General features: G+C 38.6%; 1 protein-coding gene across 2 annotated transcripts in view; it reads right to left on the reverse strand.

Moving 5' to 3' along the window:
- Positions 1-27401, reverse strand: part of Dhc16F (Dynein heavy chain at 16F) — a 58801-nt gene extending 31400 nt beyond the window's left edge. Inside the window, exons 1-14 of one of the 2 annotated variants that reach the window (XM_073977329.1) lie at positions 26660-27401; positions 24012-24119; positions 23804-23948; positions 23195-23378; positions 23073-23134; positions 22788-22892; positions 22638-22733; positions 13510-13640; positions 11436-11610; positions 10972-11371; positions 9936-10346; positions 3171-3558; positions 2832-3108; positions 2153-2773 (exon numbers count right to left, since the gene is read on the reverse strand). In XM_073977329.1, the coding sequence (XP_073833430.1) occupies positions 2153-2773; positions 2832-3108; positions 3171-3558; positions 9936-10346; positions 10972-11371; positions 11436-11610; positions 13510-13640; positions 22638-22733; positions 22788-22892; positions 23073-23134; positions 23195-23378; positions 23804-23948; positions 24012-24119; positions 26660-27326 (3770 nt within the window). In that variant the 5' untranslated portion in view covers positions 27327-27401. Of the gene's footprint in view, positions 1-2152; positions 2774-2831; positions 3121-3170; positions 3559-9935; positions 10347-10971; positions 11372-11435; positions 11611-13509; positions 13641-22637; positions 22734-22787; positions 22893-23072; positions 23135-23194; positions 23379-23803; positions 23949-24011; positions 24120-26659 lie in introns of both variants that reach the window. The other variant, XM_073977328.1, reaches the window with a different exon arrangement.
- Between the last annotated feature and the right edge of the window lie 519 nt (positions 27402-27920).

Genomic DNA, 27920 nt, shown 5'->3' on the forward strand with positions numbered 1-27920 from the left:
TAAAAAATCCACGTTGATGAAAAAATATTTTTAAAAAATTCACGTTGATGGAAAATTATTTTTAAAAAATCCACGTTGATGAAAAAATATTTTTAAAAAATCCACGTTGATGAAAAAATATTTTTAAAAAATCCACGTTGATGAAAAAATATTTTTAAAAAATCCACGTTGATGGAAAAATATTTTTAAAAAATCCACGTTGATGAAAAAATTATTTTTAAAAAATCCACGTTGATGAAAGAATATTTTTAAAAAATCCACGTTAATGAAAAAATATTTTTAAGAACTCCACGTTGATGAAAAAATATTTTTAAAAAATCCACGTTGATGAAAACAATATTTTTAAAAAATCCACGTTGATGAAAAAATATTTTTAAAAAATTTACGTTGATGAAAAAATATTTTTAAAAAATCCAAGTTGATGAAAAACTATTTTTAAAAAATCCACGTTGATGAAAAAATATTTTTAAAAAATCCACGTTGATGAAAAAATATTTTTAAAAAATCCACGTTGATGAAAAAATATTTTTAAAAAATCCACGTTGATGAAAAAATTTTTTTAAAAAATCCACGTTGATAAAAAATATTTTTAAAAAATCCACGTTGATGAAAAAATATTTTTAAAAAATCCACGTTGATGAAAAAATATTTTTAAAAAATCCACGTTGATGAAAAAATATTTTTAAAAAATCCACGTTGATGAAAAAATATTTTTAAAAAATCCACGTTGATGAAAAAATATTTTTAAAAAATCCACGTTGATGAAAAAATATTTTTAAAAAATCCACGTTGATGAACAAATATTTTTAAAAAATCCACGTTGATGAAAAAATATTTTTAAAAAATCCACGGTGATGAAAAAATATTTTTAAAAAATCCACGTTGATGAAAAAATATTTTTAAAAAATCCACGTTGATGGAAAAATGTTTTAAAAAAATCCACGTTGATGAAAAAATATTTTTAAAAAATCCACGTTGATGAAAAAATATTTTTAAAAAATCCACGTTGATGAAAAAATATTTTTAAAAAATCCACGTTGATGAAAAAATATTTTTAAAAAATCCACGTTGATGAAAAAATATTTTTAAAAAATCCACGTTGATGCAAAAATATTTTTAAAAAATCCACGTTGATGCAAAAATATTTTTAAAAAATTCAAGTTGATGAAAAAATATTTTTAAAAAATCCACGTTGATGAAAAATATTTTAAAAAAACTCACGTTGATGAAAAAATATTTTTAAAAAATCCAAGTTGATGAAAAGGTATTTTTAATAAATCAACGTTGATGAAAAAATATTTTTAAAAAATCCACGGTGATGAAAAAATATTTTTAAAAAATCCACGTTGATGAAAAAATATTTTTAAAAAATCCACGTTGATGGAAAAATGTTTTAAAAAAATCCACGTTGATGAAAAAATATTTTTAAAAAATCCACGTTGATGAAAAAATATTTTTAAAAAATCCACGTTGATGAAAAAATATTTTTAAAAAATCCACGTTGATGCAAAAATATTTTTAAAAAATCCACGTTGATGCAAAAATATTTTTAAAAAATTCAAGTTGATGAAAAAATATTTTTAAAAAATCCACGTTGATGAAAAATATTTTAAAAAAACTCACGTTGATGAAAAAATATTTTTAAAAAATCCAAGTTGATGAAAAGGTATTTTTAATAAATCAACGTTGATGAAAAAATATTTTTAAAAAATACACGTTGATGAAAAAATATTTTTATAAAATCCACGTTGTTGAAAATATATTTTTAAAAGATTCAAAAATATTTTTAAAAAATTGTTTGAATTTTACCCGAGTTACTAATTATGGGACACTTCCCATACACTTATTCACAACTTATACTACACTTATTCACAACTGACTGTAATTACAAAGCACATAACTTTCCTTCTCTATTAAGCACACAGCTTTCCTTTACTTATTTAACCGACTGTTCAGTTTGACGTCTCAAACTTAACCAACTCACTGCCTGAAAATTCCTTTGTATTTTTAGCCCATCCCTTCTTGTTCGAGACTTCTCCAGAAGATCTGGTAACGCCTCGAAAACATCTGTGCAACAAACACACAGACGCACACTCGTGTAGAATTAATCTACACGAAGACATAAAATAAGTGTTATGAACGTCTTACTTACGATTTAACCACTTGTTTCTCAATCAGCAACGACACCGAATCCTTAGCATGCACATCTATGGTGATGAGGGCCGTCAACACCTTCCTTACCAAACTGCTAATATTTTGTCGAGTCAATGCCGCCAAAGCTGCTAAATTCTTTAAACATTTCTTTTCAAACAATTTCATTTCCTGCATTATTTTCTCCTCCGACCATTTTGGATTATCCAAAATATAATGGATGTCAGCAGCCCATTGTTGTTGGGAAATTGTGAGAGCCACCTGATTGGGATGATCTTGAAACCATTCATCACGTTGCTTGTGCGGGTAGCATTGATAACCAAAACGCATTGCCCGCTTGACGGAGGCAAACATGCCCTCCTCAACTTTACTCAACCATTCCTCAACAGCTCCACGAGCTTTGAGGCCTTTTTGAAAAAGTAACTTTTCACCTTCCGGTGATATGAAGGCCAAAATGTCATTTGTGGCCACCGTACGACCTGAACCGTCGCCCACATCTTTTTGTCCAAACTCGAGGCGGTGTATGGCATCGAAACATTTACGCAAGTGGGGTTGCACAGTTTGGGGTATGCGCGTTTGGGCCAGAATTTCCAGAAGTTCGTCATTGGAGAGGAAGTAGAATCTGAGAAGGTAAACTTTTTTTATTTTAAATTTGTGTTGAAGATGGATTTCGGACTTACCTTGGAAAAACAACCCTTTTAACTTCCAAATAGGCCTCCAGGCCCCGGGTAATCAAATCCAAAATTCGATTATTTTCCATCAGTACATCATAATTATCTTTGGAGGACATAACCGGCAGGGCCAATGAAACTTTTTTGGCTGTGCGCACCATTTCCTTGAAACTTTTGTCGACGGCAAAAAACATTTTCGCTTCTTGGGGTAGCTGGCGCTGAATATCCGGAGAGGCAAATATGGCCTCCAAGTAAATCCATGATGTTTGGCAATCCATCCAGACCTCTGCAAAATGAACTATAAGTTTGTTTATTTCCTTGAATTACGGAGATAATCCAGCAACTTACCCAATGTCTTTCCAAATTGTTCCAGTGCCCCAATCCATTCGTCAACTTTATTTTTAATAGGAGTAACATATTTCGAGGCAGCTATGGTATTTATATTGACATTAGAATCATCTAGAACGGCTTGTAATTCTTCGGTGCCCGCCAATATGAAAACATCTTTCTGATCGTGATGACATACGACGGAGAGTTCTTGTTCCTTCCACACGGCTTCCAGAGATTTTAACATATTTTCAAGCTGGGCCTCTCCCGTTGCTTGTGAAGAAATTTCCATTAAAGAGTTGGCAATTTCCTCATCGAAAGCATGCGACTCTTCATAGGTGGAGAGCAGTATACCCTCTTCTTGAAAGAATTTACGACCCAAAATTGTTTCAACTTCATTCCAGTGGCGCTGAAAGTAAAAAAAGGAATTATAAGTTAATGAAAATTCAATGGACTAACGATCGGAAACTTCTGGTTGAATGTACTCCATGATCACCAAACGGCATGGATAACAATATTGGAAACGACACCTACTGGCTGAAATATCAACACTACAGTTAGCAAAGACACCCACCCACATCTTGATAAAATGTTGGAAGCCTTTGTACAGTACAAAACTGAGAAAGTGGATAATCCGGTCACTTAAGTGGCACCACTGAAAACCGATTGGATGTTATCTGAATGCGAAACAAACTAGGGAGGAAATTTAACCGACGGAAGTGGTTGACCTATAGAGTGTCAAACGGACAATAAGGTCAAGCATAATGAAAGGATCATTCATCGACTACTTCTGGCAAACTTCAGGAATTATTTTTGACAACCTAGAATTTTATCAATTCTGCCAAAGCCGGTCCTAAGCCTGGTTAAAAAGGAAGGAGGGTTTGTCGCAAGCCAATGAGATTAATTTATTTCACAATGCATATCTAGGACGAGCGATATAAAGGATCAGATAGCGATATCCTAGCCTAAGTGAGATTTCCTAACAAAGTCAATGCTGCTACCAGCAGCTCAAATTCTGGTATTGCAGAGAAACGGAATGTAACTAAGGGCGGGGATGACACTCCGGACGTGGACCATATAAACGTCAGTCAAAAAATGCAGAGCGTGGTACTACTTAACCTACTTGAGGAAAGTATCCCCTAAGCTCTCAAGTAGGACGGATACACTGATATCGCAAACATCCGAGCGACAAAAATCTAAGGATAAACAAGCATAGCGAAGGGCAATCAATTGCTCCAATAAAGATGCAAGCACCATCAGCGTAAGGGAATTTCAACTGATAGCATTTAACCTCAAGTTTGTGAGGAAGTTCGAACTATTCTCAAGCAACAAAGATGGAACTGCATGTCGAGATCTCTAAGGAGGTGTAACTGTTCGAAAAAGAATAATCCTTCGTCCAAAGCGACAAGGTAACAGCCTTCAAAGAAGACTGAGAAGAGGCCAGAAAAGGAAAAAAGATGGTCAAGTGTTTTGGTAAGTTTTCTACTGATTTCTCAGCTGCCTCAACTCCAAAAGCCTGCAAAAGGGTGATGGAAGTAAGTCCGGTAATGAGCAAAGAACAATAATGAGTCTGTGACAGCGTCAGCTGCTTCAAAGGTTGCCGGTCCTCATTTCTGAAATTGTCACAGTCGGTTCATTCGCCTACATGCTATGCTAAGGTTAGTGAGAAGATCACTACTAATCACTTCAATAAGTGAATCTTCTTCGTCTACGTAGGCGAGAAAGAATAACGCGATGCACATCTCTTTGAGGAATCCGCTCTCATTTAACCAGAAGCATGTCGACAATAGCGCTAGACGGATCTAACACTATCAGCGTAAAGGAATTTCAGCTCAAGTTCGACCTATCTTCAAGCAAATAAGAAGGAATTTGCATGTCGAGACCCCTAAGGATGTGGCGACGCAAGAAACCTCTTGTTCGAAAAAGGATACACCTTCGTCCAAAGCGGTAAGTTGCAGCCTTCAAAGAAGTTAGAGAAGACGTCAAAAGGAAAAGAAGGCGTTCAATTCCTTTGGTAAGGTTTCAATGGATTCTTCCGCTGCCTCAACTCCGAAACCCCGCAAAAGGGTGATGGAAGTAAGTCAGCTAATGAGCACAGATAAACCATCTGACTCAGGTGCGAATGTGAGCAGGCGGAGCAATGATGGCTTCTGATATTGTCACAACCCATCCATTTGCCTGCTTCGGTGATGTGGAAGGTTAGTGAGAAGATCAAGCTTCAAAGAAGGCTGAGAAGAAGCCAGTAAAGGAAAATATGGTCAAGTCTTTTGGTAAGTTTTCAACTGATTCCTCAGCTGCCTCAAATCTAAAACTCCACAAAAGGGTGATAGAAGTAAGTCAGATAATGAGCAAAGAGAAACCATCCGACCAAAAACTCTTTAATAAATTAATCTTCTTTGCCAGCGAAGGCGAGAAAGGATAACGCTCAGCTCAGCTCTCTGCAGAATCCGTGCTCATCTAACCTGAAGCATGTTGACAATAGTATTCGACGGACACAAGCACCATGAGCGTAAGGGAATTTCAGCTGAAAAGATCTAAGCTCAAGTTTGTTAGGAAGTTCGAACAATCCTCAAGCAATAAAGAAGGAATTGCATGTCGAGACCTCTAAAGAGGTGTCGACGGGAGAAACATCTTGTTCGAAGAAAAAGTAAAAAAATTAAAATAAGGACTTGAACCTCTGGTAAGGTTTCAATTGATTCCTCAACTCCGAAACCCCGCAAAAGGGTGTTGGAATAAGTCAGCTGATGAGCAAAGATAAACCAGCTGACTCAGGAGTGAACATGATCAGACGGAGCAATGATGGGTCCGTGGCAACGTCAACTGCTTCAATTGTTGCAAGTCCTCAGTTGACCAATTTAAAATCGCAACCAGTGGTTGTGAAGAATGTGCGGTTGTCCGAGAAACAGTCAGCTTCCCGTGGGGAAAATCTGATACTGTCACAGCTGGTCCATTTACCAGCCTCGTATGCTTCGGTGACTAGGAAGGTAAGTGAGAAGATCACTACTGGGAAGAACAAAATATATTCAATAAGTAAATCTTATGGGAAGGCGAGAAAGTATAACGCGAAGCTCAGCTTTCTGCAGAAACCGTGTTCAGCTAACGTCAGATTGTCGTAGATGATATTCGGCTAGCAATCATCGACAAAGTTGATCCCAATGGGCGCATCAGCGATTGTCATTGGTTGCTGGTGGAACCTGCGAGAATAAGGAATCGTTAGATTTTCTTATTCAAGCAGTTAAGAACATTGGCTCGCTTGGTAAGGCAGCAAACTGGCAGTCGTACCTCTCAATCAGATACCATGTGGGATTGTGACTTCAGTTAGGGTCCCTCCTCCTTCGATGGAACTGGGGTGAATATTGAAGTTAGTCGAGAAGCATGTCGGTCTTCAGATTCGAAAGTGGAGGATTCTTAGCTGCTTTCAGAAAAATTACGGACTTGTTATCAAATTCTTCACCGAAAAAACTGGAGAAACCTACTAAAGAAGTCTAGGTTGGCGCTGATCTATGCTTCCGAATCCCTCTAAAGGTGCAATAAGTTCGAACTATTCTCAATCAAGAAGGAACATGTCGGAGAAATTCCCACCCGGGAGAAACCCCGAAAAATAATACTCCTTCGTCCAAAGCGACAAAGAAGCCAAACAAGGAAAAGAAGGTGTTCAAGAGCTCTGGTACGGTTTCAATTGATTCCTCACCTACCTCAACTCCTAAACCCCGCAAAACTACTGGATAGACCAAAATTTGTTCAATAAGTGAATCTTTTTCGAAACCTTGTACGTCTACAAAGGCTAGATAGGATAACGCGATTCAGATTTTTGCAGAATCCGTGCTTATCTAAACCGAAGCATGTAGACAATACTGCTTGACAATATGTCGGCTAGCAAACATCGACATAGTTGATCCCAATGACACGAAACTCGCGGTTGAATCTCTTCCCTACTCTCCAAAGCTCATAGATAACAATATCAATAACGCCACCTACTGGGTGAAATATCAACACTCCAAAAGCAAAGACACCCACCATTGGATAAAATGTTGGTAGCGTTTGTACAGTACAAACCTGAGCAAGGGGATAACTGTATGCAAAGTAAGCTAGCGAGGGCATTTAACCAATGGAAAGCTGTCCAAACTTTGACGAGTGTCAAACGGAGCAACCAATAATTTCAAGCATAGTGAAAATATCATTCATATACTACTTCTTCAGGAATTATTCTTGACAACCTAGGATTGACAACCTAGGAGGGATTGCCGGTAGCGAATGGGGTGAATTGCTTATTCCACAATGTATCTCTGGGATGATCGATATCATAATTAAAATACAGTTGGTATGCCACTGCCAACCATGAAAAACCCCGATAGGCACGTTGTCGCTTAACACCCCTTTGTTAGGGATTCTCATTTAGGGTATGAGCATAATTATCAAGTAGTTATCTCTTACCCTAAATGAGAATCCCTAACAAAGGGGTGTTAAGCGACAACGTGCCTATCGGGGTTTTTCATGGTTGGCAGTGGCATACCAACTGTATTTTAACGGACTCTGGTTGAACCCCAACTTCAAAACCCCGCAAAAGGGTGATGGGAGTACGTCAGCTGATGAGCATAGATAAACCATTCGATTCAGGTGCGAACGTGATGGATCTGTGGCTGCGTCAACTGCTCTAAATGTTGCCGGTCCTCAGTAAACCAATCCAAAATCTTAAACTCGTTGCGAAAAAGCTGACACTGTCAAAGCTGGTCCATTCACCTGCACCGTATGCTTTGGTGACGAGGAAGGTCAGTGAGAAGATCGAGTAAGGATAACGCGAAGCTCAGCTCTTTGCAGAGTCCGTGTCCGTCTAACCCGAAGCATGTTGACAATACTGATCGACGGATTGTCCCAGATGACATTCGGCTAGCAAACACCGAAAATGGGCGCATCAGCGATTATCAGAGCAATGCAGGGCTCGGCCAGGTAGCTCTATAAAAAGAGTAAAGGTATTTACCTGAGAGAATAAGGAATCGTTAGATTTGCTTATTCAGACAGTTAAGGACATTGGCTGGCTTTGGCAAGGCAGCATACTGCCAGTCGTACCTCTCAATCAGATAACATGTGGGATGGTGACTTCAGCATGGCTGCCTCCTCCCTCGTTCGAGTTGGGATGAATATTGAAGTTAGTCGAGAAGCAGAACGTCGGTCTTCAGATGGAAATTTGGAGAACTCTTAACTCCTTTTAGAAAAACGGCGGGCTGGCCATAACATTTGCCAGCGAAAAGTCTGGAGAAGACCACTAAAGAAATCGATGGGGGCGCTTAACTATGCTTCCGAATCCCTCCAAAGCACCAATAGGTAAGGAAGCAGCAAAAGTTTAGCTTTGTGCAGATAAGTCTGCATCATTGTAAATCGATGAAGCTGGGACAAATATTAAAATTAGTCGAGAATCAGAACGTCGGACTTCTGATGGGAAAGTGAAGGATTCTTAACTCCTTGGACAAAAATAACGGACTTGTCATCAAATGTGTAACCGAAGAAAGTCTATAGAATTGTGCTTCCGAATCCCTTCAAAGCACCAGTAGATAGGAAGCAGCAAAAGCTTAGCTTTGTGCAGATAAATCTGCATCATTGCAAAGCTGCTGTTGCTGAACTCCTAAAAACCCTCTCGAACTTTGTGATATTGTTATCGCCCTAGTCCAGAAACCTTATTTGTACAAAAGTAAAGTGGACCGACTAAGCAAAACCTATACTGTGTTCTCCGCCTCGAATGGGAACAAGCTGAGAGTATGTTTAGTAGCTAAAAAGAACATTACACTACGGTATGAGTGGGAGAAGATCGGAGGCCTTTGACACTGTCTTCGATAAACATGCCTTATGAGGACTCCGAACCACCATCAATACTGGATAAATGGGGTCATTTTGAGACGGATGGTTCAAGCTTTATTTTCTTGAAACTTCGTGCACAAGGCGTGTTCAACCCATCATAAGTGAAATCTGACTGAATGTGATCTGAATGCCAAGGGACAAAATTTAACCGAAATAGGTGGCCGGTCTTTATAAAATTTCCCCGATAGCTGCCTAAACCTTGACGAAAGTGCGACGGATGAAACAACTAGGACAAACATAATGGGATGATCATTCATTGACTACTTTTTGGGAAGACAAAAAATATTCTTTACAAACCTAGGATTGTTAACAACTCGTGAATATGCAAACAACATATGACGGTTTGAGATGTAACTGGCTTTGGTGGAACACAATTCCTGCAACTATAGCGGAGGTGGATAACGATTCGACTGTTTTATAGGCAAGTGTATGCGGAGTAAAACACCTTTCCTGTTGTCGCAAATACAGTTCTGTCTTCAGAAGAATTATAGGCGGAAATGTCCCGACACAAACCGAACACCAAGAGATTTATCGCTGAACAAAAAATACGGCACAACATACTCCGATAATGTGCAGAGCTCGACAGTGACTCTATCCTCAAAGCGTATATCACAATTTCAGTACTATGATCAAGGAATTGTTTATACTCCACGAATGGAATCGCTTCAAATCGTATCGGAAAAATTTTCAAGTGAATTATAAACTAATGGAAAATTGAGCCTGCATTTGCGGGCAACGGATTTAGGAGATTATATTTCCACAGGACGATGATCCTAAAAAGACATCCAATAATAAGGGATTGGCAATTCCATGATTTCAATCCTATAGAGATTTTGTGGACTATACTGAATAAAGCTTACAACATATCTGAGAGCTCCAGAGAGCCCAGAAAACTCCTTTGTCTTTAATAAAATCAAATATGTATGTACATACCGCTCTAAAGTTGGGATTCCTCAAATAACCAATAACTGGCAGCTTGACTTTGAAATTCTCCGCAGCTTGTTTCAATTCCGGAACAATATTATTCTCAGGCAGATATTTCTCATATTGCATGCAATTTTTAATTGTTTTTATGGTCAAATCGACCAACTCCGTAACGACAAGTTGATTGAATTCAACAGATATCCACCTTATATAGGCATCTTCCCATTCTGCCACAGAGCTATGAAGACTTTGGCGTAGTTTAATTTCTGTAAATGCCATATCCATTTCCGTATACATGGTAATATCAATTTTAAATTCTTTTTGATAGCGTATATATTCGGTTGCATGTTCATGCAGACGCTCCAAACGTTCGAGGAGATTTTTCAGTTGAGATTTTACGGCGGAACGATCGGAATTTTTCTGAAAAAAAGAGAGAAGAAATATATGGGTTATTTTTGGATTAAATAGAAAACTTTTGTGAGTACTTAGGGAGATAAAAAAGGCTGGAATAGACCTCTGAAAAATCAAGAAAGAATAATATATATGCAATTTTCTGATTAAATAGAGAACTTGGGAGAAATCTTAAGGATAATTTTATAATAAAGATAGTGAATGTCTTCGTAAGGGTTGCTTTTGTAGAGATGATATTTTAGTGAACCAGGGATCTATATTTATAAAATACAGCCCACTCATTAATACACTTCATATTTGTATAAAAAATTTCTAGACCTTGTTTCGGTATGTAGATGTATTTTTAATTATTTTAATATTCCGCCTTAAAGTATGTCCACTAATTTGTCGCAAAAGTAAACAGTGTAATATCATAACGCCATCTACATTTCAAATTAAACTTTCTTTATTTTTGAGCGAGTTCAATGAGTTTTGTTTCTTAAGTAAGTGAGCATACTTTAAGGCGGAATATTTAAATAATAAAAGTTCGAACGACATACTGACGCAAGGTCCACAGATTTCGATTCATTTGCAATGTCCTACCTTTTCGAGTATTGTCACTCACTATATAATAATACCTTCCAGTCCTACTTACATCAATTAAAAATGGATCCTGCACCTCCACGAAGATTTCATGGGTCTCCTCAAATATCAACTGGATATCTTCGTTCATTTTCTCTTCTAGTTGTTTAACAAATTCCGGCCGTTTTGCTTGAATCTCCTTCAGCTTATCACTGGTACGATTTACCAAATCTTCACAATCCATATAATCTTCCTTGCGTTCATCATCGATGGGTATGGCAAAATCTTTGATAATCATAAAAACATCGTGGGCATAATCGACGTCGGCAAAAAGTTGTTGCATCTCCTCGTCGACCACATCCAAAAATCGAATGTGGGACACAATTTCCAAGGTGGTTACCGGTTCTGCAGTTATGCGGCCCGACAAATCATTGGTGGCCTCATTAATGCGCTCAACTTCCTCGGTGGCCAATCTAGGGGAAGAAGTCGTTTTAATTTCAACAAAAATTGTACGGTCTACGGTCTTTTGTGACTTACTTGGGCAGATAGTTCGCCAGCACATTTTGTAGTTTTATACAAACCGGAGTCACGGTATCTTTGAAACTACCTTGACTTAACTTCAGTAGACCCAGGTGGACAACTGAGAGTATGCCATCCAAAGCCTTGACATTGTTGCAATATCTCTCACAATAGGAACGGAGTTTTCCCAGATCTGTAATTTATTTAATTTAATTTTTATACCCTACACCACTATGTGGTAAGGGGTATTATGTGTTAGTGCATTTGTATGTAACATACAAAAGGAAGCGAGATAGACCCATAGTTCCTTCTAGGGATATACATAGAATCACTTTCTGAGTCGATTTATGCATGTCCGTCCGTCCGTCCGTCCGTCCGTCCGTCCGTCCGTTCGCAACATACAGGTCGCATTTGTTGACCGATTTCGCTGAAAATTGGGGAATACCATTTTTTTAGCCGTCGGAAGATCAAGTTCGAAGATGGGATATATCGGTCCACGTTTTGGTATAGCCCCCATATAACGGTACCCCCCGATTTACGGTATTTTGACGTTTTCAGCTACATTTTCAGACCGATTTGGCTATAATTTGACATTTAGGGTTCTTAAGTGTCAATAAACATATATAACAAAAGTTGTGGACATAGGTCCCCGTTTTGGTATAGCCCCCATATAACGGTGCCGCCCGATTTACGGTGTTTTGATGTTTTTAGCTACATTTTCAGACCGATATAGCTATAATTTGACATTTAGGATTCTTAAGTGCCAATAAACTTATATAACAAAAGTTGTGGACATAGGTCCACGTTTTGGTATAGCCCCCATATAACGGTACCCTCCGATTTGCGGTATTTTGACGTTTTTAGCTACATTTTCAGACCGATGTAGCTATAATTTGACATTTAGGGTTCTTAAATGTCAATAAACTTATATAACAAAAGTTGTGGACATAGGTCCCCGTTTTGGTATAGCCCCCATATAACGGTGCCGCCCGATTTACGGTGTTTTGATGTTTTTAGCTACATTTTCAGACCGATATAGCTATAATTTGACATTTAGGATTCTTAAGTGCCAATAAACTTATATAACAAAAGTTGTGGACATAGGTCCACGTTTTGGTATAGCCCCCATATAACGGTACCCTCCGATTTGCGGTATTTTGACGTTTTTAGCTACATTTTCAGACCGATGTAGCTATAATTTGACATTTAGGGTTCTTAAATGTCAATAAACTTATATAACAAAAGTTGTGGACATAGGTCCACGTTTCGGTATAGCCCCCATATAACGGTACCTCCCGATTTACGGTATTTTGACAGTTTTAGCTACATTTTCAAACCGATATAGCTATATTTTGACACTTAGGGTTCTTAAGTGTCAATAAACTTATATAACCAAACTTGTGGACATAGGTCCACGTTTTGGTATAGCCCCCATATAACGGTACCCCCGATTTGCGGTGTTTTGACGTTTGTAGCTACATTTTCAGACCGATGTAGCTATAATTTGACATTTAAATTTATTAGGTCTATAAATAAATGTACCAAATTATATCGAAATCGGTTCAGATTTGGATATAGCTCCCATATATCTTTCCGCCGATTTGGCGTATTTGCTGCACCAAACACGCTATATACGTCCGATTTTGATGAAATTTTGATTGCATAACTGAATTCGGTCTCAAAATAAATGTCCCAAACTACAACGAAATCGGTTCATATTTGGATATAGCTCCCAAATATATTTTCGGCCGATTTGACGTTTTTGCTGAAAACACGCTATTTACGTGCAATTTTGATGAAATTTGGAATGTGTGACTGAATTTAGTCTAGAAATAAGTGTAACAACTTATATCGAAATCGGTTCAGATTTGGATATAGCTCCTATGTATATTTTCGCCCGCTCTGTCTAATTTTGATGAAATTTGGGATGTGTATATATATGTATATAAATCAGTTCAAATTGATACATATCTCCTATATTTTACATATTCACAGTGGTGTAGGGTATCATATAGTCGGCCCCGCCCGACTATGATCCTTTCCTTACTGGTTTTGGTGTATTTTTATGTTTTGTTCCAATGTGACTACTTACCTCTTTCCGTCTTCAAAATATTCGGATCTGTCTGGGTATCTATCTCATAATTATTGCGTATGGTTTCAAAGCGCAATGTGTAAATTTCCGCTTTCTCATAGGCCATGCGGATGTAGGAGAAAATTATCTTTCTAAAAGAAAAATAAAAACAATTTGGAAGGATAAAAAAAGTTAAATAGTGGGTGACGTAGGGGATGGAAGGTACCAAGGAACGGTCCTGACCGGCTTTAACATGGCAAAGCCCAGGATTTATCTCAAGTGGACACTGACCTCCCCGTGGTGTCACCTGGGGAACTGCCTTTAACACCCGTTGAAGGTAGTGAGCTAACATGGGTTTGGGCGTCGGGTTAGTAACCCTCCCCTAGAAAAAACAGCCTACTATGAAAAAACGAAAGAAAAGAAAAACAATCCGCTTTAAAGTTGACGAACGTTTTAAGGACCATTATCTGAGAATCTGCACCTGGAATGTTCGCACTCTTTATAGAGTAGGTGCAGGTTACACATTGGCAGATGTACTTGAAAAGTACAAGGCCGACATTACTGCCATACAGGAAATACGATGGAACAGGAAAGGCGCCACAACAGCATCTAAAGGTGACACACTGTATTATAGCTGCCATGACACAAAGCATGAGTTTGGTTGCGGATTTGTAGTTGGTCGGAGGTAAAAACATCTGGTTTCCAGCTCCACCTCAGTGAATGAAAGACTCGCTGCAATTCGATTAAAAGCAAAATTCTTCAACATCAGCTTTATTTGCGTTCATCCTCCCACTGAAGACAAGGACGATCAAACCAAAGATATATGTTACGAGCGCTTAGAAGAAACTTAATACCGTTGCCCTGCACATGACATTAAAATTTTTCTAGGCGATTTTTATGCCAAAATTGGAAAGGAGTATATCTTTGGCCCAACAGTCGGGAAATTCAGTCTCCACAGTGAAACATCTGACAATGGTATGAGGCTGATAGACTTTGCAGATGCAACAAACATGGTAGTTAGCACTACCAGATTTAAGCATCTCGATATTCATAAGGGCACCTGGCTGTCGCCAGATCAAAGAATAAGAAATCAAATTGATCACGTTGTGATAGATGCAAGACATGCATCAAGCGTGTTGGATGTACGATCGTTCCGAGGTGCAAACATAGACTCGGACCACTACCTTGTTGCAGCAAAGGTACGAACCCGTCTAAACGTTGCAAATAAATCACGAACAGGTACAACGCGGAAGTTGGACATCGGTAAGCTGCAATCACAACAGATATCCACAGCATATTCCACTCAACTGGCCCAACTGCTTAATTAAACATATCAGCACAATGGCAAAACATTGCCCACTCCATGCAAACAGCCGCAAAATCAGTACTTGGATACCAAAGACCTCCACCAAGGAATCCATGGTATGACCAGGAGTGTAGTGCTGCTACCGAAGAGAAAAATGCGGCATATAGGGCTACTTTACAATCAATAGCAACGCGTGGCGCACGAGAGAATTGTCGGGTGAAAAGGAGAGAGGAGAAAGTCTTTTCCGCAGGAAAAAGAGAGAAATGGAAAAGCGGGAGAGTGTGCAAATCGAGATGTACAGGAGACGGAATGAAGTCCGAAAATTCTACCAAAGAGTGAAACATCAAACTGATGGCTTTGGAACTTTGAACATCCTTCTGTAGAGACCAGCAATGTTAATCTGTTAACTTATACAGATAGTGTGCTCAGGATATGGAAAGAGCATTTTTGCAAACTGTTGGTAGCCAATAGTAGTGAAGTCGACGAAGATACCACAGATCCAATCTCAAAAGATGTTATTGAATGTATACCACCCGGCCAAGATGAGGTAAAGACAGCAATAAACCGGCTGAAGAATAATAAGGCAGCAGGAGCTGATGGCCTACCAGCCGAGCTGTTTAAAACCGGAGGCGACACGCTGATAAGGTGTATGTATCAGCTACTTAGCTCCATCTGGCAGGAAGAACGCGTACACGACGATTGGAACCTGAACATCCTGTGTCCCGTCCATAAGAAAGGAGATAAGACTTTATGCTCCAACTATAGGGGCATAAGTCTTCTCCCTATCGCATACAAGATAGTGTCAGGGATATTTTGCGAACGACTAAAGTCCATGGTCAACGAAATAATTGGACCATACCAATGCGGCTTTAGACCTGGCAAGTCCACCAAATACTGGAGAAGACCCAAGAGATGCAGATCGACACCTGCAACCTTTTTGTCGATTGTAAAGCAGCCTTCGACAGCCCGCTACGTTCACAGGTATTCCAAGCCATGTCTGAATTTGGTATCCCCCAAAGCTCATTCGGCGTTGTAAAATGACTCTAACTGACACAGGATCTTTAGTTAAAATAGGAAAGAACCTCTCCGAAGAGTTTTGTAACAAAAGAGGTTTCAGGCAAGGATACAGCCTTCGTGTGATCTTTTCAACATCCTGCTAGAAAAGGTTATACGAGAGGCATACGCAAAAGAAGTGGCACAATCTACACCAATAGCAACATGTTACTTGCTTGTGCTGATGATATAGACATCATGGGACGATCAGTAAAAGAAGTAACCGATACCTTTATGAAGGTCGAAGGAGAATCTGCTAAAGTGGGTCTGGCGGTAAACGGAGAGAAGACCAAGCTGATGGTGTCGACACGTAATGCGTCCATTGAGATCGGACCAACTGTTGAAGTTAGTTCCTATAATTTTGAGGTAGTAAAAGACTTCGTATACCTCGGCACCGCCGTAAACACAACAAACGACATCAGTTGTGAAATAAAAAGAATAATTGTATTGGCCAACAGATGCTACTTTGGCTTAAGTAAGCACTTCAAAAACAAAGCCACAACTCGTCAAACAAAAATAACGCTTTACATAACACTGATATTACCCGTGCTGATGTATGGTTCCGAAGCCTGGGTACTTGCGCAAGCAGATAAAGCAGTGCTTTGCGTGTTTGAGAGAAAAATTTTTCGAAAGATCTACGCACCGATCTGCGTTGACGGCGAATATCGACGTCGTATGAACCACGAGCTGTATCTGCTATACAACGACATCAATATAGTTAAACGTATCGAGATGCAGCGATTGCGTTGGCTAGGTCATATAATAAGAATGAGCGATGATGAACCCGCTAAAAAGGCGTATAAATTCGAGCCACATGGCGGTGCACCCAGAATTGACAGGCCAAAGAATAAATGGCGCAAACAAGTGGATGAAGATGACAAGGCGCGGTATTCCAGAAAGCGAACCATCAAAGAGAGAGAATTGGACATCTTTTCTTAGTTCGGTCTATGGAACAAATGTTCTGGAATGGGCCAGCTAAGTAACTAAGTACGTATGTTCGTTTTTCTGCTGAATCTGGATCTTGTCTACCTCCAGTTCTACAGGAGTGTTGCTGTTTCGATGGGATATAATTACAGATCTACTGGAGTTAGTTGAGGCAGTTCAAAAGGTTCAGTGTGTGGGCCTGTACCGTATGCTAGGAAGTGTGTAATTGATCCATGTCCTATAGGAATATAGACGGCTGCACCATTCCGAGCTTAGTTGAGCCCAAACGACTCTGGTTTACCGTGGAAGCTGTGATATATGGGCAATGTGCAACTGTGATATATGGGGGATGTTCTCCGAGGACGGCATTCACATGATATTTTTTCATGGCGACTGCATCCGTGTGAATGCTATTTACATCTACTTGATAGGCTTGTTGATCTATGGTTATTTCTTGTAACGTTGGACTTTTCTTTCTATATCATGAAGATATCTTCTGAAATGCCTGGGTAGAGGTGGATAGGACCCACCATATGGTGATTAGGATAGCTCTCACGGTAACACCCGACAGATGATCGGCAACTGGGTACCTATTTCTGTTGCTGGGGTGGGGTAAAGCTCCAAGAGTCTTTGCTATGACCGAAATCGGCCCATACGAACTGTGGAGATGGCATGCAGCGCTGTTGTAGTGCTGTACTGCTTACGGAATCCATGCTGATGATCGGCAACTTGATAGCTATTTCTGATACTGGGGAGGACTAAGGCCTCAAGGGTCTTTGCTATGGGCGACAAAAGCGAAATCGGGCTGTACGATTCACTTTTGCTGACATCCATGCCTGGCTTCAGTAGCGTGACCAGCCTGCCCATTTTGCGCACTTCGGGATGAATGAGGGTGGCTAGCGACAAGTTGAGAACTTTAGTGAGATACTCCACTCCCGGCTCATCTAGCTGCTTCAGCAACGCTTTGGATGATTTAGAGTTCCTGATGGCATTCGCAACGTCATCCATTGTAATCAGTCGGCAGGAAGATATCTGATGCGACGTAATACTCTTCCCTTCGACCTGTAACTCTCGGCGTGCTTGACAAACTGTCGATTGAAATAAATTGCGCAACTCTTCGGGTCAGACAGCATAACGTCGGCAAACTTGATTGATTGAGCTATTTTACATCTTTCCAGGTCTCGGGAGTAACTTAACCTTGCCCACAATGTACTTATACCGGCTCCAATGTCGCAACTCTTCAAATGATTTAGCCACTTGTTCCCCGTTTATGCTCACTGATCAAAATGTTAACTTCCAGTATCAGCTCTCCGAATCTGGGGTAACTGGGCTATGTTCGACAAAGCTCATTACGCTCATTTGTTGATACCGTCGCTTCTGCTGTGAAATTTGGTCTCACTTCGGTTATTCGGCCAGCAGGTATGTATATCGAGCGGCTGCAGCAGTGATAATGTCTGGTAACGTCCTCTATGTTACCCATACATCAGAAGAGTTGGGCAGATCTCTGAAGGGGCGATTAGCGAACTGTCTGAAACGTGGCCAATTAGCTTTCTCCTGATTGATGAAAGTGCGGCGTTTGGAAGTGATGAAATCTGATCATTAGAGCTATTTCCTCGATCTTACCTCGGAATTCATTGAAATTACATTGCAAAAATTGGAACAACAACGGCTGGTGTAAGATGCTGCATATGCTCCTGCTTTAGCGGGGACTGCGGCAGAGTCGATAATTCTGATGACGACGCACGGGGGGCTGTGTTCACGCAGCAACATAGTCACTGTTGTAGTTCCTCGTATAGACGAGTCCAGAACATCCCTTTATATGCAATCACTGGCGACCTCTATTGCATATCATGGAAGTTTGAGTGTGGTGAATGCGGATGTGACAAACAGAGGACAAATAAATTGGTCCTGGGATTTCCTCCGTCCAGGCACAGGCCAAAGCAATCCGATGTAAGCATACATACATACGATACAAATACAAACATGTGTAAGCTGGCCGGGATACGGGTGTTGTGTGGTTCCGGGTCAATTCCGAATCGAAGAACCCGTCGCCGTGAGATTGATCTTCGAACCCATGATACTCCCCGGTGGTATTGTTCGAGAAGAAACACGAAAACATTCGATTCTGGGTGGACTAAAGGAAGCTAAATGATAACACCATGAAACACAAACCTTAGACACATTAGGTCTGTACTATAACTTTTCCAGCAAAAACTACTCAGCAAGTTCTAGCAACTTCTCTCAGTGAATTTTACTCTCTCAAGCAAGAAAACTTGCAGAAAGATATCGAACAACATTTTGCAAAAACTTGCAAGAAAGTCCGCTGTTTCCGAAAATGTATGAAAATTGGTTTTGTTTCTTTTGATATTTTAAAGCAAATGGAACAAAAACATAAATTTTAATTTCAGTAAAAATTTGTACGAATTTCTACAAATTTTTGGGTTATCGTACAGACCTATTAGCTCTTAGGTCAAAGAGAAGGCGATATTTTACAGGGGTCTTTGCCAATACAACGTCATGTAAGTCGGACTCCTCTGCAATGCTCCTGCAACTTTTGACAGACTGATGAGTTAAGTGTCATTTACTTACTTACTTAGCTGGCCCATTACAAAACATTTGTTCCATAGAAAAGAAAAGATCTCCAATTATCTCTGATTCGTGCTTCGCTTTTTGGAATACCGCGCCTTGTCATCTCTTCATCCACTTGTTTGCGCCATATATTCTTTGGCCTGCCAAATCTGCGTGCACCGATATGTGGTTCGAACTTATAACGTCGATCGGTCCGTAGATCTTTCGAAGAATTTTTCTCTCAAACACGCCAAGCACTGCTTTATCTGCTTGCGCATCTCGATACGTTTAACTATATTGATGTCGTTGTATAGCAGATACAGCTCGTCATACGACGTAGATATTCACCGTCAACGCAGATCGGTTCGTAGATCTTTCGAAGAATTTTTCTCTCAAACACGCCAAGCACTGACTTATCTGCTTGCGTAAGTACCGAGGCTTCGGAACCATACATCAGCACGGGTAGTATCAGTGTTTCGTAAAGCGTTATTTTTGTTTGACGAGTTGTGGCTTTGTTTTTAAAGTGCTTACTTAAGCCAAAGTAGCATCTGTTGGCCAATACAATTATTCTTTTTATTTCACAACTGATGTCGTTTGTTGTGTTTACGGCGATGCCGAGGTATACGAAGCGTTTTACTACCTCAAAATTATAGGAACCAACTTCATCAGTTGGTCCGATCTCAATGGACGCATTGCGCGTCGACACCATCAGCTTGGTCTTCTCGCCGTTTACCGCCAGACCCACTTTAGCAGATTCTCCTTCGACCTTCATAAAGGTATCGGTTACTTCTTTTACTGTTGGTCCCATGATGTATATAACATCAGCATAAGCAAGTAACATGTGGTTATTGGTGTAGATTGTGCCACTTCTTTTGACGTTTGCCACTCGTATAACCTTTTCTAGCAGGATGTTGAAAAGATCACACGAAAGGCTGTCTACTTGCCTGAAACCTCTTTTGGTACAAAACTTCTTCGGAGAGATCCTTTTCTATTTTTACTGAAGATCTTGTGCCAATTAGAGTCATTTTACAAAGCCGACTGAGCTTAGCGGGGATACCAAATTCAGACATGGCTTGGAATACCTTTGAACGTAGCGGGCTATCGAAGGCTGCTTTATAATCGATAAAAAGGTGGTAGTTGTCGATCTGCATCTCTTGGGTCTTCTCCAGGATTTGCCGCAGGGTAAATATCTGGTCGATGGTGGACTTGCAAGGTCTATAGCCGCATTGGTAAGGTCCAATTATTTCGTTGATCATGGGCTTTGGTCGATCGCACAATATCCCTGACACTATCTTGTAGGCGATATGGAGAAGACTTATGCCCCTATAGTTGGAGCATAAAGTCTTATCTCCTTTCTTATGGACGAGACACAGCATGCGTCGGGTACGCGTTCTTCCTGCCAGCTGGAGCTACCTAGCTGATGCATACACCTTATCAGCGTGTCGCCTCCGGTTTTAAACAGCTCGGCTGGTAGGCCATCAGCTCCTGCTGCCTTATTATCCTTCAGCCAGTTTATTGCTGTATTTCTTGCTGTCATTACCTCATCTTGGCCGGGTTGTATATATTCAATACCATCTTCTGGGATTGGATCTGTGGTATCTTCGTCGACTTCGTTACTATTCGATACCAACAGTTTGGAAAAATGCTCTTTCCATATCCTTAGCACACTATATGTATCAGTTACCAGATTACCTTGCTGGTCTCTACATGAGGATGTGCCAGTTCCAAAGCCATCAATTTGATGTTTCATTCTTTGGTAGAATTTTCGGACTTCATTTTGTCTCCTGTACATCTCGATATGTTCACACTCCCGCTTTTCCATCTCTTTTTTTAGCGGAAAAGACGTTTCTCCTCTCTCCTTTTCTCCCGATACCTCTCTCGAGCGCTACGCGTTGCTACTGATTGTAAAGTAGCCCTATATGCCGCATTTTTTCCTCGGTAGCAGCACGACTCTCCTGGTCATACCATGGATTCCTTGGTGGAGGTCTCTGGTATCCAAGTACTGATTTTGCGGCTGTTTGCATGGAGTGGACAATGTTTTGCCATTGTCCTGATATGTTATCGGGACGAGGAGTGCTTTGATTAAGCAGTTGGGCCAGTTGAGTGGAATATGCTGTGGCTATCTATTGTGATTGCAGCTTACCGATGTCCAACTTCCGTGTTGTGTCTGTTCGCACTTTGTTTGCTACGTTTAATCTGGTACGTACGTATACTGCAACAAGGTAGTGATCCGTGCCTATGTTTGCACCTCGGAACGATCGTATATCCAACACGCTTGGTGCATGTCATCCATCTATCACAACGTGATCAATTTGATTTCTTGTTCTTTGATCTGGCGATAGCCAGGTGCCCTTATGAATATCGAGATGATTAAATCTGGTACTGCTAACTACCATGTTTTTTGCAGCTGCAAAGTCTATCAGCCTCATACCATTGTCAGATGTTTCACTGTGGAGACTGAATGTCCCGACTGTTGGGCCAAAGATATTCTCCTTTCCAATTTTGGCATTAAAATTGTCTTTTATATTTTAAATGTCATGGGCAGGGCAACGGCGGTATTAAGTTTCTTCTAAGCGCTCGTAAAATATATCTTTGGTCTGTTCGTACTTGTCTTCAGTAAGAGCATTAGCGCAAATAAAGCTGATGTTGAAGAATTTTGCTTTTAATCGAATTGCAGCGAGTCTTTCATTCACTGGGGTGAAGCTGGAGACCAGATATTTAACCTCCGACCAACTACCAATCCGCAACCAAACTCATGCTTTGTGTCATGGCAGCTATAACACAGTGCGTCACCTTTAGGTGTTGTTGTGACGCCTTTCCCGTTACATCGTATTTCCTGTATTGCGGTAATGTCGGCCTTGTACTTTTCAAGTACATCTGCCAATGCGTAAACCTCACTTTCTCTATAAAGAGTGCGAACATTCCAGGTGAGATTTGCAGATCATTGTCCTCAAAACGTTAGCGGGGGTCGTCAACTTTTGAGGGATTTGTTTTTCTTTTCCTTCGCTTTTTCACAGTCTTGGGGAGGGTTACTAACCCTACGCCTCAATGTCCACTTTAGATGAAAGAGGGGCCAAGATAAATCTTGGGTTTTGCCATGTTAAAGCCTGTCAGGACCGTTCCTTGGTATCTTCCATCCCCTACGTCACCCGAGTTGAGTGTTATAGGTGCCGAAATATTGCTTAATCTACTTGGAGGATATCAGACTCAAACCATAGAGAGATTAGTGTTTCTTTCATCAGAAATGTACTCATTTTGTCATATATTGATGTTTTGTCATATAGTGTAAAAGTCTTACCGATTAATTTGAAATTCTTCATCTGTTCTTAACAAAAAATTCAGATCTGGTGCTACACCCGATAATCTTTCTTCTTGACGTCCCATTATTGAGGGTCTACAAATAAAAAAATTATTATTAATGAAAGAAGCGAAGATAAGAGTTACGAACTCTGTAAATTGGATATAGGTTTTGTCATCAGTGAAATTCTCAATTTCCATGACAGTTTCCAAGATCAGGGTTGATATTCGGGTGAAAATGTGTTTCATCACTTCTCTAAAAACGAAAAAAAAAGGAAAAACTGGTTTAAAGTATGTAAAAAATTGGTGGTAGGTCCGTCATAGACCGGTTCGTTAAAATATCAAGAATGAAAAAATATTTTTCAAAAAAGTTCAGGATTATATCTCTGTGGGCACTTCAAAAATATTCCTAAACTTAATGAAGTTGTTTACTTACTCAGATGGTTCAATTTCAATCCGATCCGGCAGCAAATGTAAATTGGTTACAAAGAAGGGTTTCTAAAAAGAAATTAACTTTAATATCTTGAACAAAATCGAATATATAGCATTTTAAAATACCTGAGGCGCATTTATTGGCCTTTCTGCTTCCAATTGCTCATGCAGCGTTAAGTTTTCCTGTATCAGTTCCTTTGCAGGGCCCATAGCGTCATGGATTTGCAAGGCATTAACCAAATCACGAAAACTATTCACCGTAACTTTGTGCAGCATGTTGTACATCATGTGGTCGCAGTAGCTTAGGAAGCTGACGAGGAAAAATAATATAATTAATTTAATCGAAAATTAATAAAATTTATACAGTCGAACTTCTCTATAAGTAATATACAAATAACGAATCATTTTATGAAACAAAAATATGATTTTTTTACAAATTAGAATTTTCTCTATGACGTAGTAATTCTTCGTCCCTGGTATCTCTATAAGTTCGACTGTAATTAATTTTATTAAAATACAGTGAAACCTCATTCATTTGAACAATTTCAAAGGGATACTCTCTCTCCGTGGGGGATTGTTTGGAATGATCAGGGCTTTCTAAACAACCCTTCAAAGAAGTTATAATCTAATTATTTTTGAAGGCAATCATCTGAACCTACCCCCTGTTCCTCCTAAAACACATATCCTCCGACTTTCCTTATCGAAGAGAGGTTTCATTTTAAATTCAATACTTACTTGGAAAGTATTTTACAAAAATTCCTTTTCTTCGCACGATCCATAAAACTCATTGCATCACGCATTTTCTTTATCGACGGATAATGATTGACTTCATCATCGGGAAAGAAGCCGTGGGCTATTATGGCATTCAGGCAGGCATCATCTGCAGAAATCAATGAAGGGTTAATTTAACACAAATTATTAAAACTCTATTTATGAAACATACACAAGGCCTTTCTGGTTCGTTCCCGAAAATCTCGAAATGTTAATTTTAGCCTTTCATAGATTTTCATTTGTATCTCCAGGAAATAGAAGGGATGCCAATCTTCGATGACTAGGGAAAGAGAGAAATACCACAAAAGATGCTTATAATTAAAAAGAGTCTAGTACAGATCCAATGCAAGTTTAAAGGGTCCTTCTTTATAACCCAGCTGAAGCAATTCTTTATAATCAAGCAATAGTCTTTATAGTCAAGCTGAAGCAAATCCTTATAGTCGAGCTGAAGCAAGTCCTTATAGTCGAGCTGAAGCAAGCCTTAATAATCGAGCTGCGGCAAATTTTATAGACGAACTATATGAAGCCTTTGTAGCTGAGCAGAAATAGTATTTATAGTCGAGCTGCAGCAAGTCTTTATAGCCGAGCTGCAGCAAATATTTTTAGTCGAGCTGCAGCAAGTCTTTATAGGCGAGCTGCAGCAAATATTTTTAGTCGAGCTGCAGCAAATCTTTATAGTCGAATTGCAACGTTTATTTATAGTCGAGCTGCAGCAAATATTTTTAGTCGAGCTGCAGCAAATCTTTATAGTCGAGTTGCAGCAAGTCTTTATAGTCGAGCTGCAGCAAGTCTTTATAGTCGAGCTGCAGCAAGTCTTTATAGTCGAGCAGAAGCAAGCGTTTATGGTCAAGCTGCAGTAAGTCTTTATAGTCGAGTTGCAGCAATTCTTTATGGTTGAGCTACAGCAAATCTTTGAAGAAAGTCTTTATAGTCGAGCCGCAGCAAGTCAACTCGACTTGACAGCTCGACTCGACTATAAAGAGTTGTAACGGGTTTTTACATTCGAGCAACAACAAGTCTTTTTAGCCAAGCTGCGCAAGTCTTTACAGTCAGGCTGCAGCAAGTGTTTGTAGTCAGGCTGAGGCAAGTCATTGTAGTCGAGATGAATAAAATCTTTATAGTCGAGCTGCAGCAAATGTTTGTAGTCAGGCTGAAGCTAGTCTATATAGTCGAGCTGCAGCAAGTTTTTATGGTTCAGCTGCAGGCAATCTTTATAGCTGAGCCGAAGTAAGACTAAATAGCCGAGCTGAAGGAGGTGTTTATATTCGAGCTGAATCATTTTTTTTAATCCACATTCGTGAAAAAATATTTTTAAAAAATCCACGTTGATGAAAAAATATTTTTAAAAAATCCACGATGATGAAAAAATATTTTTAAAAAATCCACGTTGATGAAAAAATATTTTTAAAAAATCCACGATGATGAAAAAATATTTTTAAAAAATCCACGTTGATGAAAAAATATTTTTAAAAAATCCACGTTGATGAAAAAATATTTAAAAAAACACGTTGATGAAAAAATATTTTTAAAAAATCCACGTTGATGAAAAAATATTTTTAAAAAATCCACGTTGATGAAAAAATATTTTTAAAAAATCCACGTTGATGAAAAAATATTTTTAAAAAATCCACGTTGATGAAAAAATATTTAAAAAAACACGTTGATGAAAAAATATTTTTAAAAAATCCACGTTGATGAAAAAATATTTTTAAAAAATCCACGTTGATGAAAAAATATTTTTAAAAAATCCACGTTGATGAAAAAATATTTTTAAAAAATCCACGTTGATGAAAAAATATTTTTTAAAAAATCCACGTTGATGAAAAAATGTTTTTAAAAAATCCACGTTGATTACAAATATTTTTAAAAAACTCACGTTATGAAAAAATGTTTTTTTTAATCCACGTTGATGAAAAAATGTTTTTAAAAAATCCACGTTGATAAAAAAATATTTTTAAAAAATCCACGTTGATAAAAAAATATTTTTAAAAAATCCACGTTGATGAAAAAATATTTTTAAAAAATCCACGTTGATAAAAAAATATTTTTAAAAAATCCACGTTGATGAAAAAATATTTTTAAAAAATCCACGTTGATGAAAAAATATTTTTAAAAAGTCCACGTTGATGAAAATTTTTTTTTAAAACATCCACGTTGATGAAATTTTTTTTTTAAAAATCCACGTTGTTTAAAAAATATTTTTAAAAAATCCACGTTGATGAAAAAATATTTTTAAAAAATCCACGTTGATGAAAAAATATTTTTAAAATATCCACGTTGATGAAAAAATATTTTTAAAAAATCCACTTTGATGAAAAAATATTTTTTCAAAAATCCAGGTTGATGAAAACATATTTTTAAAAATCCACGTTGATAAAAAAATATTTTTAAAAAATCCACGTTGAAGAAAAAATACTTTTAAAAAATCCACGTTGATGAAAAAATATTTTTAAAAAATCCACGTTGATGAAAAAATATTTTTTAAAAATCCACGTTAATGAAAACATATTTTAAAAAAATCCACTTTGATGAAAAAATAATTGTAAAAAATCCACGTTGATGTAAAATTATTTTTAAAAAATCCACGTTGATGGAAAAATAGTTGTAAAACATCCACGTTGATGAAAAATTTTTTAAACAAATTCAGTCTCGTCTTAAAGTCCTTGCAGCCGAGGTTCTAGTCAAGCTGCAGCAAGTATTTATAGTCGAACTGAATGAAGTCTTTGCATTCGAGCCGAAACAATTCCCTAGAGTTGAGCTGAAGGTGGAATTCATTTCCACCTTCGGACAATTTAGAATACATTTCTGCCTACTTCTTACCTGAAACATTCACAAAATTACTTCTCTCCAACATGACAATCTCTTCCCTTAACTGAAGTATCGCCTTGGCCAAATGTGGTATGGCTATAAAAAGATGTTCCTGCAAATGCATGCGTGCCTCCGACTGTTTCTTCCATTTCACCGTTTTCTCCCACACCTTAAAACCCTTCCATAGACGAAAGACAGCAAATGTACGTATCTTAATTATACTCAAAAACTGTTGAAATTCCTGTTGCCATTGCAGGAGGGGAGTAAAGAAATTCTCCGACAAATGCCAATAGGTTACACCATGACGACTCATTGTAAAGTATAGCTGCTTATTTGGCAATTCTGCCCACGAATATTCTTTCAGGCTATAGGGTGTAAAATATTCACTTGTCTTCGGTAGCATATAAGTCAAATAAATGAAGCTATCATCTTTTTGGGAACGCATACGTTCCACTAGGATGTTCAAATCGGGTATTAAAGATGCTCCGGTTTTAATGCCTTCATCACTGTTATTATTCTTCTGTTCGTCAAGTTTAGGTTTTTTATCTTGGCTTCCGCGACTTTCTCTTTTAAACGACACAGAGGGACGTTTGGCGCTTAGGCGACCACTTGGGTGCATGATATCCAGCTGTTTGATCTTGGAACTCAATTTTTCATTACTAAACTTGTAAGAAGACATTTTTTGGTATTTTTATTTGTTTCTTGTTAATTAATTTTTGTTCTTCAAAGAATTGTCTTGTTTGTATTTGAAATTGTTTTGAAAAATATTGACAAACAAATTGACGTTCTATCCTAGCAACGACTTCGTTGCCAACCTTTTGTTTACAGTTGAATTTTCAAATTTATCGGTTACTAAAACAACCGGTTTTAACAGGCACTTTTGCTCTGTTCCAGAACCTGCAAGAATCTACTAATTTTGACTAATTTTCCGATAACATAAAGGAAAAAATCGTATCGTAGTAAAAAATAGTAGCTTCTGGCAGGTTTGGATGTATGTATGAAGGGAGTTTTTGTAGACCTCTTCATAAACAAGAAATGAGAGACTTTATAGACGAGCAGAAGGGAGTCTTTATAGCTGAAGGAGTCATTATAGACGAACTAATGACGCTTAAAGAAGACCCGGAAAGTGGACTTAAATTAGATTTAAGCGCCAAAGCGTTGAGTTTTTGTGGTGAAGGTATTTGACGGAATAAATCGAAATAATCCATTTTGGAGCTTGGTCAACGTTTGGGAGTCACAACATATGACACTCAATTCGTAAGTCACGGTACAC

Source organism: Musca autumnalis, unplaced genomic scaffold (genome assembly GCF_047663935.1).
Source record: "Musca autumnalis isolate F117 unplaced genomic scaffold, ASM4766393v1 scaffold_3, whole genome shotgun sequence".
NCBI classification, from domain to species: Eukaryota; Metazoa; Arthropoda; class Insecta; order Diptera; family Muscidae; genus Musca; species Musca autumnalis.